This window comes from Sorex fumeus, unplaced genomic scaffold, assembly GCF_029834395.1.
Source record: "Sorex fumeus unplaced genomic scaffold, SorFum_2.1 ptg000122l, whole genome shotgun sequence".
Lineage (NCBI taxonomy): Eukaryota > Metazoa > Chordata > Mammalia > Eulipotyphla > Soricidae > Sorex > Sorex fumeus.
The window spans coordinates 59507941-59521641 of record NW_026606179.1 but is presented as its reverse complement, the minus strand read 5'-3'; the positions used below and the strand labels follow the sequence as shown (position 1 = coordinate 59521641).

General features: G+C 58.6%; 1 protein-coding gene across 1 annotated transcript in view; it reads left to right on the top strand.

Moving 5' to 3' along the window:
• The window catches only part of CDYL2 (chromodomain Y like 2), a 154177-nt gene extending 140857 nt beyond the window's left edge, over positions 1-13320 (top strand). Inside the window, exons 4-7 of the mRNA XM_056136713.1 lie at positions 7209-7381; positions 10605-10815; positions 11155-11298; positions 13130-13320. Coding sequence (XP_055992688.1) covers positions 7209-7381; positions 10605-10815; positions 11155-11298; positions 13130-13288 — 687 coding nt within the window. The 3' untranslated portion in view covers positions 13289-13320. The remainder of the gene's footprint in view (positions 1-7208; positions 7382-10604; positions 10816-11154; positions 11299-13129) is intronic.
• Positions 13321-13701: the final 381 nt, after the last annotated feature.

Here is a 13701-nt window from a genome sequence, read left to right as displayed (position 1 = left end):
TTCTCTCTCTCGGTGGCCCTCGCATCTGCACGCGCCCGCCATACGCAGCACCAGACCGACCCGTTTCACGTGGAGGGCCCGGGAAGGGGCATCTTGTGTCACAGATGAAGGGTCTGTCCTGTTGCCGGGGAGCCATTCTGCCAAGTGACGGGGGCGGGGGCGGGGGGGAGGGTGAGTCACAGATGAGTCAGGGGGTGCCCAGAGTCCAACCCCGCCAATCTCAGCCTCTCTGGCTAATCTGCATTGCCCCTGGCATGCCACTCTTGCTCATTCGTCTGTTGGTTTTGCATGCCCACTCTTACCCCTGTTCCGCATGGGAAGGGGGCTGGGTCCCTGGGGTCCGCAGGCTCTGATTCGAAGTTCCTCAGCCCGTTTTCCTTCCAGATTCTGATCTGACCTCGGCCTTGGTAAGCAGGACGAGGAAACAGTGAGGCTAGGTACCACTGGTGGACAGCACCTCTGGGACTGTGGGATGGTTTTCAGGGGGGCTGTAAAGAGATTGTCGATGGTGCAGATGTTGGGGACACTCCTCCCAGCAGCTCTGTCCCGGGACGGATGGGGCAGAGGCAGATGGCAGTGACAGCAAGGCTAGTTGGTAGGGACTACGGTCTGTTACACTTTTTTTTAAAAAAATTTTTTGATGAATCACTGTGAGATGCAGTTACAGACTTACAAACTTCCCTGATTACGTTTCAGTCATACAATGATCGAGTACCCATCCCTCCAACAGTGCACATTGTCCACCACCAGTGTTCCCTGTATCCCTCCCGCCCCCCCCATCTCTGTGGCAGACACATTCCCTTTCTCTCTCTCTCTCTCTCTCTCTCTCTCTCTCTCTCTCGGTGTTATGGTTTGTGATATGGGTATTAAGTGGCCATCATGTCCAGCCTATAGTCTGCGGTCTGTTACACTGGCTGTTATTTTGCTTATTTACGTATTTGATGCTGGGGTCCAGCCCCAGAGCCTTCTACATGCAGAGCAAGCCGTTTCTACCACCAGTGTGATCGTTGTTTGGGTTTGGGTCCGTCCTGGCAGTACGGGGGTGTAGTCCCTGTCTGTGGTCAGGGGCCCTTATGGGTGATGCTCAGGGCCATATGTGGTTCCAGGGAACAGGTTTGCGTGTCAGTCCCTGAGCCTGGAACAACAACGAAAAAAAACACCCTTACACACGGGGCCAGTCTTGTGCAAGGAAAAGCCTTCATTCCTGAACTTTCTCTCCAGCCCCTATTGCGTTTGGTGCTGATACCCATTCCCCGGTGTGACTGTCTGCTGTAGGACAGGCGTGACCCTCACTCTACGGCTGAGCGTAGATCCCTGAGTGGGCCTCGGGTCTCAGAGCTGCAGGAGGGGGGACCCGGTGCCTCTGCACTTGGTCCCCTGACGGGCCCGTGGGAGGGTGACCCCACACTCTCCTGGCTTGGCCGCCTTCTACCCTCTCATCCACAGCCGCCACAGCCACGGGGGGTCGGCCACAGGCAGTGGGTGGGGTCTGGCCTGGCATTCTCGATTCACCTGGTGCCCTCAGGGAGACCCCAGATGTGGACCGGGAGGTGGGGCATCCTTGAACTTACAGCCACATGTCTTACTGTTGAGGGGACCTGGGGAGGGCAGGGTTGCGGCCTTTGCCTTTTCAAGGGACTAGTGGTCGCTTGATTTGCACCTCCCCTAATCAGAGCCACTTGGGGGCCTGTTTTCTAATTTTAGCAGGACTTCTTGGGGTTCCCCATGTAGTAGTCCGAGAACTCCAGGGACTCTGATTTGCACCTCCAAGGGTGGTCTCAGGTGCTTCTACAAACCCGGCGACCGTGCTATTCTAAGCTGATCACAAAACATCCACATGAGACCTCTTCGTGGCTGTCCCCCACTACTGCACTGTGTGTTAAAAGTGAGGTCTGAGAAGGCGTGGCGTCTCCCGCTGGGAGCTGAGTCTTTCCTCTCTGGGGAGGCCTGGGGGCTCACTGTTCTCTACCCTCGTGGAAAGCATGTGTGTCCAGAGGGTCGAATGAAGCGTCTCACTCCCCAGACCTCATTGGGGTCCGCTCCCCAGGGGAGCCTGTGGTGAAGGGGCATTCTCGGCCGACTCTGTGACCATGTGGATTGCCTCGCTGGATAAAACAGCTGTGTGTATGTGGGCGGGGGGGTGACCCCGGGAGAAGCTCCCTGACCCAAGGGCGAGTGCAATGAGGAGCAGTGGCATGGGGTGAGCAGGACCCCCAGATCCTGCCGCGGTGGGTCGTGGCTTGGCTTCTCCAGGGGGAAGAAATTCACTTCACCCAGTTCATTGGAGTGCGGATCCTCCTCCCCTGGTGACTTGAGACACGCTGCAGAGTGGCCGGCACCCAGGGCTCCAGGCTTAGTGTGGTGAAGACGAAGTGGATAATTCCATGCCCCCGGCAGACCCTCGGTCCACTGGGGAGACGCCATGGAGGCCCCTTCAGGATGGAGCAGTGCTGTCTGCTTCCTGTTTCTACCGTCCCCAGAGCGTTAACTGGGCCCCGAGGGGAGCCAGGAGCTGGGCACCTCTCTCCTGCCTGGACACGGCGAAGAACTGGAAGTGAAGAGAGGGCCACTGGGCAGACAGTCCTGCGCCCTTTTCTATGACGAGGGTTTTCTGGCTCCCTGGGCTGCCCTGAGCTTCTGGTTTTCTGCATTGCCCTCAGCCACGGCAAACAGCTCACCGTGCACCCTGGGGATCCCAGTAAGCAGCACCCCCACAGCCCCATAACTGCCTGCCGGGGTGCACTCGCCCTGGGGCCCAGTCACGGCTGCCTTTCATCGCTGTGTGATGGTTGTAAACTGAGTTCCAAACTTGGAAACCTTCAAAGAGGGGAAGCCACCGACTCTGGGTCCCAGTCAGAGGAGCAGCATGAGAAAATCAAGGAGGGGTGTGTGTGTGTGTGTGTGTGTGTGTGTGTGTGTGTGTGTGTGTGTGTAAGGGCGTGCTGACTAGCTATGCGTGTGTAAGGGCCTGCTGGCCACCTGTGTGAGTGTGTAAAGCTGTGCTGACCAGCCGTGTGTGTGTGTGTGTAAGGGTGTTTTTCTTTGTTGTACCAGGCTCAGGGACTGACATGCGAACCTATTCCTGACAGGCTTTCGTGCATGCAATACCCCAGCCCTGTCCACTCGGCCAGTGTCCACTCCCCTCCACCACTGTCCCAGCGTCCCCCCAACCCATCACGATCCCCGTTCCCCGGCCCCTGGCCCCCTGGGCCCCTGTCATGAGCAGTTCTCGGGTTCGTGTGTTGCTCCCTGATTGTATCCCGCACAAGAGCGATCATTGTGTGTCTGTCCCTCTCCCGGCCGAGGTCCCTCACACAGCGGCTCCGACCCCGTCCACGTCCACATTACAGCTTGCACGATTCCTTCTTAGAGCCGAGTCCTGCTCCTTTGTGTATCTGTGCCAGAGTTTTTAACCCAGTCACCTGTTCTTGGACACGGGTTGGTTCCACATCTTGGCTGTTGTGAATAGTGCTGCAGTGAACACTGGGGCACAAATGTCTTTTCTGAACGGTTTTGGGACCCTTGAGGCGCATGCCAATAAATAGAATTACTACATCATTTGGAAGCTCAGTTCTCAGGATTTTTTTAAAAAATTTTATTAGTGAAACACCATGAGATACAGTTGTAGACTTACAAATTTTTGTGCTTGGGTTTCAATTATACAGTGATCAAACACCCATCCCTCCACCAGTGACCATTTTCCACCACCACCAGATAGAGAAAGGAGCACCAAATAAAGGGTGTTGAGAGGATCCTCCCAGGATGGGAGGATTTTTTTTTTACAAGTATCTGGATTGTCCCATGACATGAATGAAACAAACTTAATCTTCTGCTGATTTCTGCCAGGGGTAGCCTTCGTGTTTATTCCTGTTCCCGAGGGCTGGCTCATAGCTTTCCATGAGACTTCTTCCCTTGGCCTCTCGGAGAAAGCGTGTCCCCATCGGGGGGGCTCCTCGCCTGTTTCTGGAGGCCCAGGGGGACAGCAGGCCGAGAGCACGGTCTGTCCGTCCTCCTGGTGTTGTTGCTGAGGATGTGTTGCGGTCGGGGCAACCTTCTCCCAGAACGTAGACAGGGAGTGTCTGTCTGGGTGAGGGATGTTCCACCCCGTGTCCCACCAAAACCCAGCCATTTGTGGGAGCCCTCCTGTAGGGGACTTGGGGGTTTGCGTCTCGGTCTCACCCCTTCTCAGCCACCTGGGATGCTTCCTGCCCTTCTGCCGCGTCTCTCTTGCTCCCACTCTTCCTTGGAACCACGGCTCTGCTTGGAATCCAAGAGTCGGTGGCAAGTGCTGATGTAATCTGTGACCTATGGTGATGACTCACTGCCAAGTGGTGGTTCTTAATCAAATCCTTAAGCATCATTTAAAGCACAGCGCTCTCAGGCTCTCGCCCCCCATCCCCGTGGCTCATGCCACTCACATAATTAAACGAGCCTTTAGTGCCTATTCACCGGCCAGAGAGATGGTGCGGGCGTGATGGTGGTCACACGCAGCTGACCCTGCATCCATCTCTGCCGCCACAGAGGGTCTCCCTGGGAGCCAGGAAGAAGCTCTGAGCATGGCTGGGTGTGGCCCCAGACCAAAATAGCTAAATAAAAGCAGTTCCCTTCCCGTCTCCCTGCGCGGCCTCATCTCCCCTCAGACATCACACCGTCTGCACTTTCTCCTCCTCTCTTAACTTCTGTTGGATTGATGGAACTTCCCTTCTGTGCATTCATTATAATTCTTGCATTTTTAACGAAGGTATCCTTAAGTCGTGGGGCTGGAGCGATAGCACAGTGGGGAGGCCGTTTGCCCTGCATGCGGCTGACCCGGGTTCGATTTCTCCATCCCTCTCGGAGAGCCCGGCAAGCTACCGAGAGTATCCCGCCCCCACGGCAGAGCCTGGCAAGGTCCCCGTGGCGTATTCAAAAATATGCCAAAGACAGTAACAACAAGTCTCACAATGGAGACGTTACTGGTGCCCGCTCGAGCAAACCGATGAACAACGGGAGGACAAGGACAGTGCTACCTCCTTAAGTCGTAGCCAAGTCCCCATGCAAGCTCTCCCTGGCTGTGGTTCCCAGGCCTGCCGCAGAGGCCTGCCCTCATCGTCCAGAATCTCATTACCCGCGTGTTTACAGCTCTGCCTCGCACAGAGTCCCCCTGTTTGTCAGGGACAGTTCTGGATGTTTATCGTCTGTTCTGGGGGGGAGGTGTGGGTTTGGGTTGTACCTGGTGGTGCTCACGGCTCACCCCTCACAGGCTCGGGAAAGCAGATGGTGCCAGGGAACAGCCTCCTGCCAGGCCTTCACCCCCCTTTTCTGGCTCTGCAGGCCCCAGGCCTTAGAATGATTCATCAGCACATTCACCCATCTCTCTGCTGGCTTCCAGGTTCCTTGCCTTCGAGTTTTTATGGAAAGCACTTCCTCCTCCTCTTCTTCCTCCTCTTCCTCCTTCTCTTCCTCCTCCTCTTTCTCTTCCTCCTCCTCTTCCTCCATCTTCCTCTTCCTCCTCTTCCTCCTCCTCTTCCGCCTCTTTTTCCTCTTCCTTTTTCTCCTCCTCTTCCTCCTCCTCTTCCTCCATCTTCCTCTTTCTCCTCCTCCTCTATCCTCCATCTTCCTTTCTCCTCCTCCTCTTCCTCCTCCTCTTCCTCCTTTTCTTTCTTCATCTTCCTCTTTCTCCTCCTCTTCCATCTCTTCCTCCTCCTCCTCCTCCTTTCTTCCTCCTCCTCCTCTTCCTCTTCCTGTCTTCTTCCTGTTCCCCCTCCTCCTCCTCCCCTTCCCTCTATTCAGGGCTGCTCCCAGCAGGAATCACTCCTGGAGGGGCTTGGGGGACCCAGTGGGATACCGGGGATTAAACCCAGGTTGCCCTGACCGCTGTACTATATCACTCTGACCCCAAGAACAATGAGTTGTTTTTTTTTTTCTTTGCAGCACACCTTTTGCTTGTTGTTTTCAGTGAGAGATTCAGACAGAAAAGGAAAGCTCTGGCTGAAAAAGGCGACCACTCACCCCAGCTTTTGCAGGACAGTTGAGCTGGCTCCCCACTTTGTGTTTGACAGTAACTCTCCTTAGCCCCCCAAAATGCTGGGCGTCTGATGCCGTCTCTTACAGGCGGGAGGGTTTGAGCTGATTCATGGATGAGTAAGATTTGGGCAGAGCGATAGTGCAGTGGGTAGGGCATCTGCCATGCACATGGCCGACCTGGCTTTGATCCCTGGGATTCCGTATGGTTCCGTGAACCCCGCCAGGAATGATCCCAGAGCATAGAGCCAGGAGTCAGCCCTGAGCAGGGCCAAGTGTGGCCCCCAAACCAAAATAAGTAAAGGATGAGCCAGATTAGAATTAAAAGAGGCCTTCCTTGGTACATTTACACAACGTGTACTATGTAGCTGTTAGAAAAGATGAAGTCATGAAATTTACATACAAGTGGTACTACATGGAAAGTATCATGTTAAGCAAAATGAGTCAGAAAGAGAGGGACAGACATAGAAAGATTGCATTCATCTGGGGGACATAAAGTAACAAAATAGGAGACTAACACCCAAGAATGGCCGAGATTAATACCAGGAATTTTGCTCCATGACTTGGAGGCCAGCCACACGTGCTAGGGGAAAAGGGAACTCAGATAGAGAAGGGAGCACCAAGTAAAGGATGTTGGGAGGATCCTCCCAGGATGGGAGAAGCATGCTGAAAGTAGACTATAGACCAAACATGATTGTCACCCATTGCCTCTTTTGCAAACAACAATACCCAAAAGGAGAGAGAGAACAAAAGGGAATGCCCTGCCACAGAGGTGGGGGGAATGGGGGGATGAGGGGTGGGAGGGATACTAGGATCCATGGTGGTGGGAAATGGGCACTGGTGGAGGGATGGGTATTTGATCATTGTATAATTGAAACCCAAGCACAAAAATTTGTAAGTCTACAACTGTACCTCATGGTGTCTCACTAATAAAAATTAAAAATAAAAAAAGAGGCCTTCCAGAGACAGTGCTCACCCTTCCCTCAAACCGTGCACAGGAAGTTTCGGGGGTGCTGGGAGTCCCATCTCAAGCCGTGCTCAGGAGGCCAGTGTCCACTCTCAGTGCCATGCACTGCCATGCAGTGCCAGAGGGTCCAGTGCTTGGCGCGTGCAGGGGTGGGCTTCCTGCTGGGCCTCAGGGCTCCCCTGGCCCTGCCCCCGGCTCACGGGGCAGGCACCCACCTCCCCGGCCCTCTCTCCTGCAGATCATGAAGGAGGTCCGGCGTGCGCTCTGCAACGCGGCCTCAGATGACAGCAAGTTGCTGCTTCTCAGCGCCGTGGGCAGCGTCTTCTGCAGCGGCCTCGACTACTCCTATCTCATCGGCCGCCTGTCCAGCGACCGGCGGAAGGAGAGCACACGCATCGCTGAGGCCATCAGGTGAGGCCCTCGCGTCTGCCCCGACACGCGTCGCCAGCCACCATGTGGGTCTTTCCCGATGACGGGGTCCCAGGACACGCGGGCCAGGTGGAGGGGCAGGGAAGGGAACGTGCTTACTCTAAATTCATTACCTGCCAAGAATGTGGGTTTTCTGGGTTTTCTGGGGCTGCCCCTGTATTTTCCCCGCCCACATGAGGAGTTGGCGGGTTCCCCACTTGACCCTTGGGGGCCCGAGTCTGCTGCATATCTGTGGCTCCCCCACATCCCTACCAGCCCCCAGGGGTGCTCCCACTGGCTCCTCCTCCTCCCTTCCTCTGGGACATGCACGCACCTGGCTCTGCTCCCATGCTCACCCTGCAGACACCCCATGAATAAGCTGCTGGGGTGAATGAGCTCCGTGAATCACTGTGCAGTGCCCAGACACTGCCCTGTGGGTCAGGAGAGAGGACCCAGGCGCCCTACTGCAGGGTCCTTGCGGGGTCCCAAGAACCAGTGCGGACTCTGGGAGCAGTGCCTGACCCCAAGCCCGGCTCCACTGCCTCCTCTGCCCAGGGTCTACTGGGACCCGCTGCAGCTGGTGGAAGCCCTGGAAATGGGAGCCACAGAAAGTGCGGAGCTGGGGTCTGGGTGGAGCTCAGTGCTGGAGCTGGGACCGTGCATGTATGAAGCCCTTCAGGAAAGTGGGCAAAAAACAAGCAGGAAAGCACACTCCTGGCCTCATTGGTTGCCTGGACAGAGAATGAGAAATGGTCCAAGCGAAACTTCGGGTTGGTTCCCAGAGCACAGGATACACTGGGAATGGGGACTTGGATTTTTTTTTGGGGGGGGGGTCACACTTGGCGATGCTCAGGGGTTCCTTTTGCTCAGGGGTTCCTCTGCACTCAGGAACTACTCTTGGCGGTGCTCGGGGGACCATATGGGATGCTGGGGATTGAACCCGGGTTGGCTGTGTGCAAGGCAAACGCCCTCCCTGCTGTGCTATCTCTCTGGCCCCAGGGAAGTGGCTCTTACTCCTGTGGCCATCCTGGCTACGGCTGTTCCTGAGGGGGCAGAGCCCAGAGGCCCCTCCGGGGATGTCTGGAGCTTGAGGCCACTGTCACAGGACCCTGGACCTGCCCGTGTGGCTCTGAATGTCCACTGCAGCTTTACTGGCCAGTTGCCAGCGGGTCACCAAGGAAGACGTGGCCCTTCCAGGCGAAACGCAGATGCCACTCAAGCAGAATTTAGCTTCTGAGTCTTGTGGCCCAGAGAGCAGGACAGGAAGTGGCACCCACGTCCCTGGTCACAGGACTTAGGGTCAGGGCGGCTGTGGGGGCAGCTCTTCTAGGGAGGCACCTTTCCCCCTTCCCCCATTTTTCGAGGACAGTGAGGATCCAGAGACCCTGGGCTGGTGCCAGGGACTGAGCTGACACTGTCCCCAGGTCCCGCAGCCTGTGCCCCGTGTCAGAGGATCCCCAGCGGCCAGATGCGGCACGTGGGGCCCGGGTGGCCGAGGTCAGCGCCGGCCTGTGCAGCCTGCACCAGCCTGCCGGGCTGGTATCAGGTGTCCCTGCCTGGGCAGAGTCGGTAACACAACACCTCGCTTGCGGTCTGGGACAGAGGTCTGCCCCGGGGGAGCGGGATGGGGGCTGTTCCCCTCAGCCCATCTCCCCTCAGCCCACTGCCCTGCACCCAGCACAGAGCCTAGCTCAAGAAGTCCTGAGCGCAGGGCCGGGGTCTCCCTGCTTGGGGCTCGGGGGACCCGAAAACCCGAGTGAGCTGCCTTCATACGTCCTCACAGACATTCAACAAGGCCATCGGCGGGTCTTGGGAGTGTAGGGGGCAGCATGCCCAGAAAGTCCGGAGCGTCCAGGGCCGTTGAGAGTGGACTGTTGCTGGGCCACTCCCCCTACCACACACACCCCCTGAGGGTCCGAGGACCCTGCGAAGGGGCTCGCCCGCACCCTGGACTCTGCCACTGCATTTGGCGGCCAAGACGACGGGGTAGAGGGGTGGGGGAGGAGAGGGCCCGCTGGATGGGCAGGCAGCAGAGGGCCCGGTGATGGGTGGGCCTTCCTCTCTGGCCATGCCCTATAGGGGTCAGCCGCCATGGAGGGCGGCAGTGGCTTGAGAACCCCTTCTTCCGCTCAGAGCATCTGCCCAGGTCACAGCCCAGGCAGGGGAGGTGAGAAGGCCACAGTCATGGGCCTGAGGGGGAGGGAGAGAAGCTGGGGGTGCCTGTATGCGGCCCCCTCCCCCTCGCGGAGTGCGCTCCGTGGGGGGGCGGGCAGCTGTGCTAGCGCCAGAGTTCCAGGGTGTGGGCAGTGCTCTGACCGCCTGCATGGCTTGTCCCAGGCCCCCTCAGGATGGGGAGCAAAATCTGACCTGAGGAGGGTGCACCCCTGGGGTGTTTGTTCTCTGAGTCCATACTGAAGCCCCCCGGGCGTGAGCGGGAGGGGGGGACAAGGTGGTGGGGGGTCTGAACTCTGGCTGAATTCCAGTGCTTTCCTACCTCGGGCCTGGGCCAGCTGACAGCTCCCCTCCCCACCCAGAGGTAGTTCCAGTTTCCTGGTGCCTACGGGGGCGACCCAGACCCCCGAGAACGTGGTCAGTGCAGGCAGCTGATCTCACTAGGTGCAACCCTACCGGTGCGCGAGGGACCCCCAGGGCGGTCGCCACCCTATAGGCTTCCTTCCGGCATCCTGGCCCACGTTTTGGCCCCCGGCCCCCCACCAGACTGTGTTCTCCAGCCACCCCGCCTCCCTTCAATTAATGCGGAACCAGCCAGGCTGCAAAGAAACCTTAAATCCGAACCCAGACCCCCACCCCCGCCCCCAGGGGGCCAGAGCCCCTTCACTGTAGCTCCTGCCCCCCTCCCCCACTGCCTCCTCCTCCTCCTCCTCCCTTGTGCTCCTTTGTTCTGATCTGCCTCCCCGAGAGGCTTTCCAGGCTTGTCTGTAATTCATCAGCCCTGAGGTTCTGCAGTGATAGCAGCAGGCACAGTGCAGGGACAGTGGGTACGGGCTGGGGCCAGCGGGGCACACTGGGACATGGGCCCACTCCACGAGGCCTCCCAGGACCCCTGGCACCATCATCAGGACGTGTGCCAAGCCCGCAAGCTCAGCTCCAGGAAAGTGAGTCCCGTGCTCTGGCTGGGCACCCCCTTCCCTCTGCTCCTGCCCCAGGTCCAATCCCCATGGATTGCTTTAGGCCTCACCAGGGACTTGTTCCCTCACCCCCGCAGGGACTTCGTGAAGGCCTTCATCCAGTTCAAGAAGCCCATCGTGGTGGCCATCAACGGGCCCGCCCTGGGCCTGGGCGCCTCCATCCTGCCGCTCTGTGACATCGTGTGGGCCAGCGAGAAGGCCTGGTTCCAGACACCCTACGCCACCATCCGCCTCACGCCCGCTGGCTGCTCTTCCTACACCTTCCCGCAGATCCTGGGCGTGGCCCTGGTAAGTGTCCTGGTGGATTTCCAGGGCCTGGTTTTATTTTTCTGAAGAAGCGGCCATAAGCCGAGAGAGTTAGGGCCCCTCGGACAGGTGATCTGATTATGGGGACCCCTTGGCACGGCCAGGCATCCCGTGTTGGCTGGAGGGAAGGGTCGCAAAGCACATGGGACACAGCAGCGAGAAGGGGGGCCCGGGTCTCGGGAAGGAAGACCTGCTGGAGTTCCCCAGGTGAACCCCTCAACCCTCCCCGGGAAAGGCCCTGCTGTCCAGAGTGGGGAGGGGTAATCAGCGGCCAGGCTTGGATGCCCATTCAGCCGTCCTGCCCCGCCGTTGCTCTTCCAGGCCAACGAGATGCTGTTCTGCGGACGGAAGCTGACGGCACAGGAAGCGTGCAGCCGGGGGCTGGTGTCGCAGGTGTTCTGGCCCACCACCTTCAGCCAGGAGGTCATGCTGCGGGTGAAGGAGATGGCTTCCTGCAGCGCCGTGGTGAGTCCCCAGTAGCCGTGGCTGAGGGCAGTGGGGCTCCCAGCCCGTCCCGCTGGCTTAGAAAGGCCCAGAGTGGGTGGAAGAAAGCCCCGTGGCCTTCCACAGAGTCTGTGTCTGTGTGTACTGGGGCGGGGGGGGGGGGGGGCGAGCGTCAGTCCAGAGTGAGTATTGGGAACCCTTGCGGAAGGGCTGTACCAGAGGGTAGGTGGCAGGATGCGGGGGGGGGCGGGGGACTTGGGGGGCACGCTTTGCCTTAAAAAATACCCCAGGGGCTGGAGCAATAGTACAGAGGATAGAGCCTTGCATGCGGCCGACCCGGGTTTGATTCCCAGCATCCCATATGGTCCTCCGAGCACCGCCAGGAGTGATTCCTGAGTGCAGAGCCAGGAGGAACCCCTGAGTATCGCTGAGTGTGACCCAAAAAGCAAAAAAAGAAAAAATACGCTAGGGCTGGAACGGATCAGGTGTTTGCCATGCACATAGCCAATCTGGGTTAGATCCCCGGCATCCCACAAGGTCCCCTGAGCACTGCCAGGAGTGCTTCGTGAGTGCCGAGTCAGGAATCAGTCACCCGTGAGCATCGCTGGGTATGACCCAAAAAGCTAATCAATCAATCAATCAATCAATCAATGCCCTAGACTGACACGACAGCACAAAGCCCCAGAGTCTCCCAAGGAGGCCGAAGCCAAGGCTGCCTGTTGTCCATCCCTCGGGCCCAGCTGCATGGGCTCCTCTTGCTCCTCGTTTCTCCTGCATCACGGGTGCGGGGCTTAGCCCATCACCCCACTGACACTGAAGACATATTTAAGCTCGATAAATAAATAACACCTCCTCCGAGGCCCCAGTTTTTAATTAAATGTCGATTGTATCTCATAAAATCACTGCACGTCTCGTGTGGAAATATCCTGTTGAGAGGTGGAGAAGCGGCTCCGGGTGGCGCCCAGGGCCGGCCAGGAAATGAGAAGGCGCTTCAGAGACGCCGGCCTGGAGTGTGAGCTCAGGGGGCAGGCGGGGGGGGGGGGGGGGGGGCGGTGGCGGCTTCTTCCCCGCCCTCCTTGTCCCCAGCTATCACTCTCCATTGGCGTGGATCGGCACGTCTGTGTGGGCAGACACCCCAGGCCTTCACAGTGTGAATGACCGAGATGGTGGTCATAGCGCTGGTACCCGGGGTGATCACTGAGGTGCTCGCGTATGTTGGTTACTGCTCAGGGCTCTCTCCATCTTACCGCTGCCCACAGGGACCGACTTGTCTGTCCCCCTTCGCCTAGGGTTCCCCTTGTTTTAGCTCTGAAAATCCTGCTAAATTCCGAGGAGGCCAACAGAGCTCGGATCAGCAGGCGGGCGGGTGCTCGGCAGGGGAACAGCGGGAATCAGGTGCGGCGTGATCAGGCTGCAGAGACTCAGGGAGCACGGGACCGGCGGTTGGCTCTGGGGAGGCGGGGAAAGTGAGGAAAGGGAGACTGATTCTCATCTCCGCATTCATTTCTACAGCTTTCACTGCTGTTACTGCTGTTCTCAGACCTGAACCAGAGGGGGTGTGTGGGGGGGGGATGATCCGTCGTCCATTTTCCGATCTTACTCCGGGATGCTAGAGGGGTCCTGAGGGGCCTCGGCATTTCCGTGTCACAGTCCTGCACTGGGGGAAGACAGTGGTTCCCAGACGACTCCAGCAGACGGAGGGAATGGGCCGAGCTCCTGTGGCCCTGCGGGAGAGCACAGCCCCCCAGCAGAGGGGAGTGGGTGCCCTGGTCACCCCGAGAGCTGGCCCGGCACTGCTGCGGGAGAGACCGAGTCGAGCTACCCAGGTAACCCAGTGCATGTCTCCCCCCAGGTCTTAGAGGAGTCCAAGTGCTTGGTCCGGAGCTTCCTGAAGTCGGTGCTGGAAGACGTGAACGAGAAGGAGTGCCTGATGCTCAGGCAGCTGTGGAGCTCACCCAAGGGCCTGGACTCCCTCTTCAGCTACCTGCAGGACAGGATCTACGAGGTGTGACGGCGGGCGGCCCCGTGGCCCCGACACCCCGGGCCGTCGCACTTCCCACCGGGCCTGTGTCTCGGAAGTCGGGACTCCAGTGTCCACCCGGCCAAGAGCTTCTGCAGGCGTCCGCGTCCCTAGGGTTGTGTCCATTTCCTCGTGTCCTTGGTTGTTCCCATTGGTTTGGTTTTGTGTAGGCAGATGGGAATCAGCGCACTTGGCCTTCCCCGGTGCCCCTCCCCCTACGGCTCCAGAGCTTACCGAGGGCTATATCTCTTCTCGGGCCACTGCCGGCCCCTGTCCTGGCCCCCCTCACCGTGCCCCCTGGCTCAGGCTGTGTCTGCACAGTGCCTCTGGTCTGGAGACAGGCCCCCCGGGGAGCCCCTCGCTCACTCTGGGGACAGGGGCTGAGCCAGCCCAGGGAATTCTCA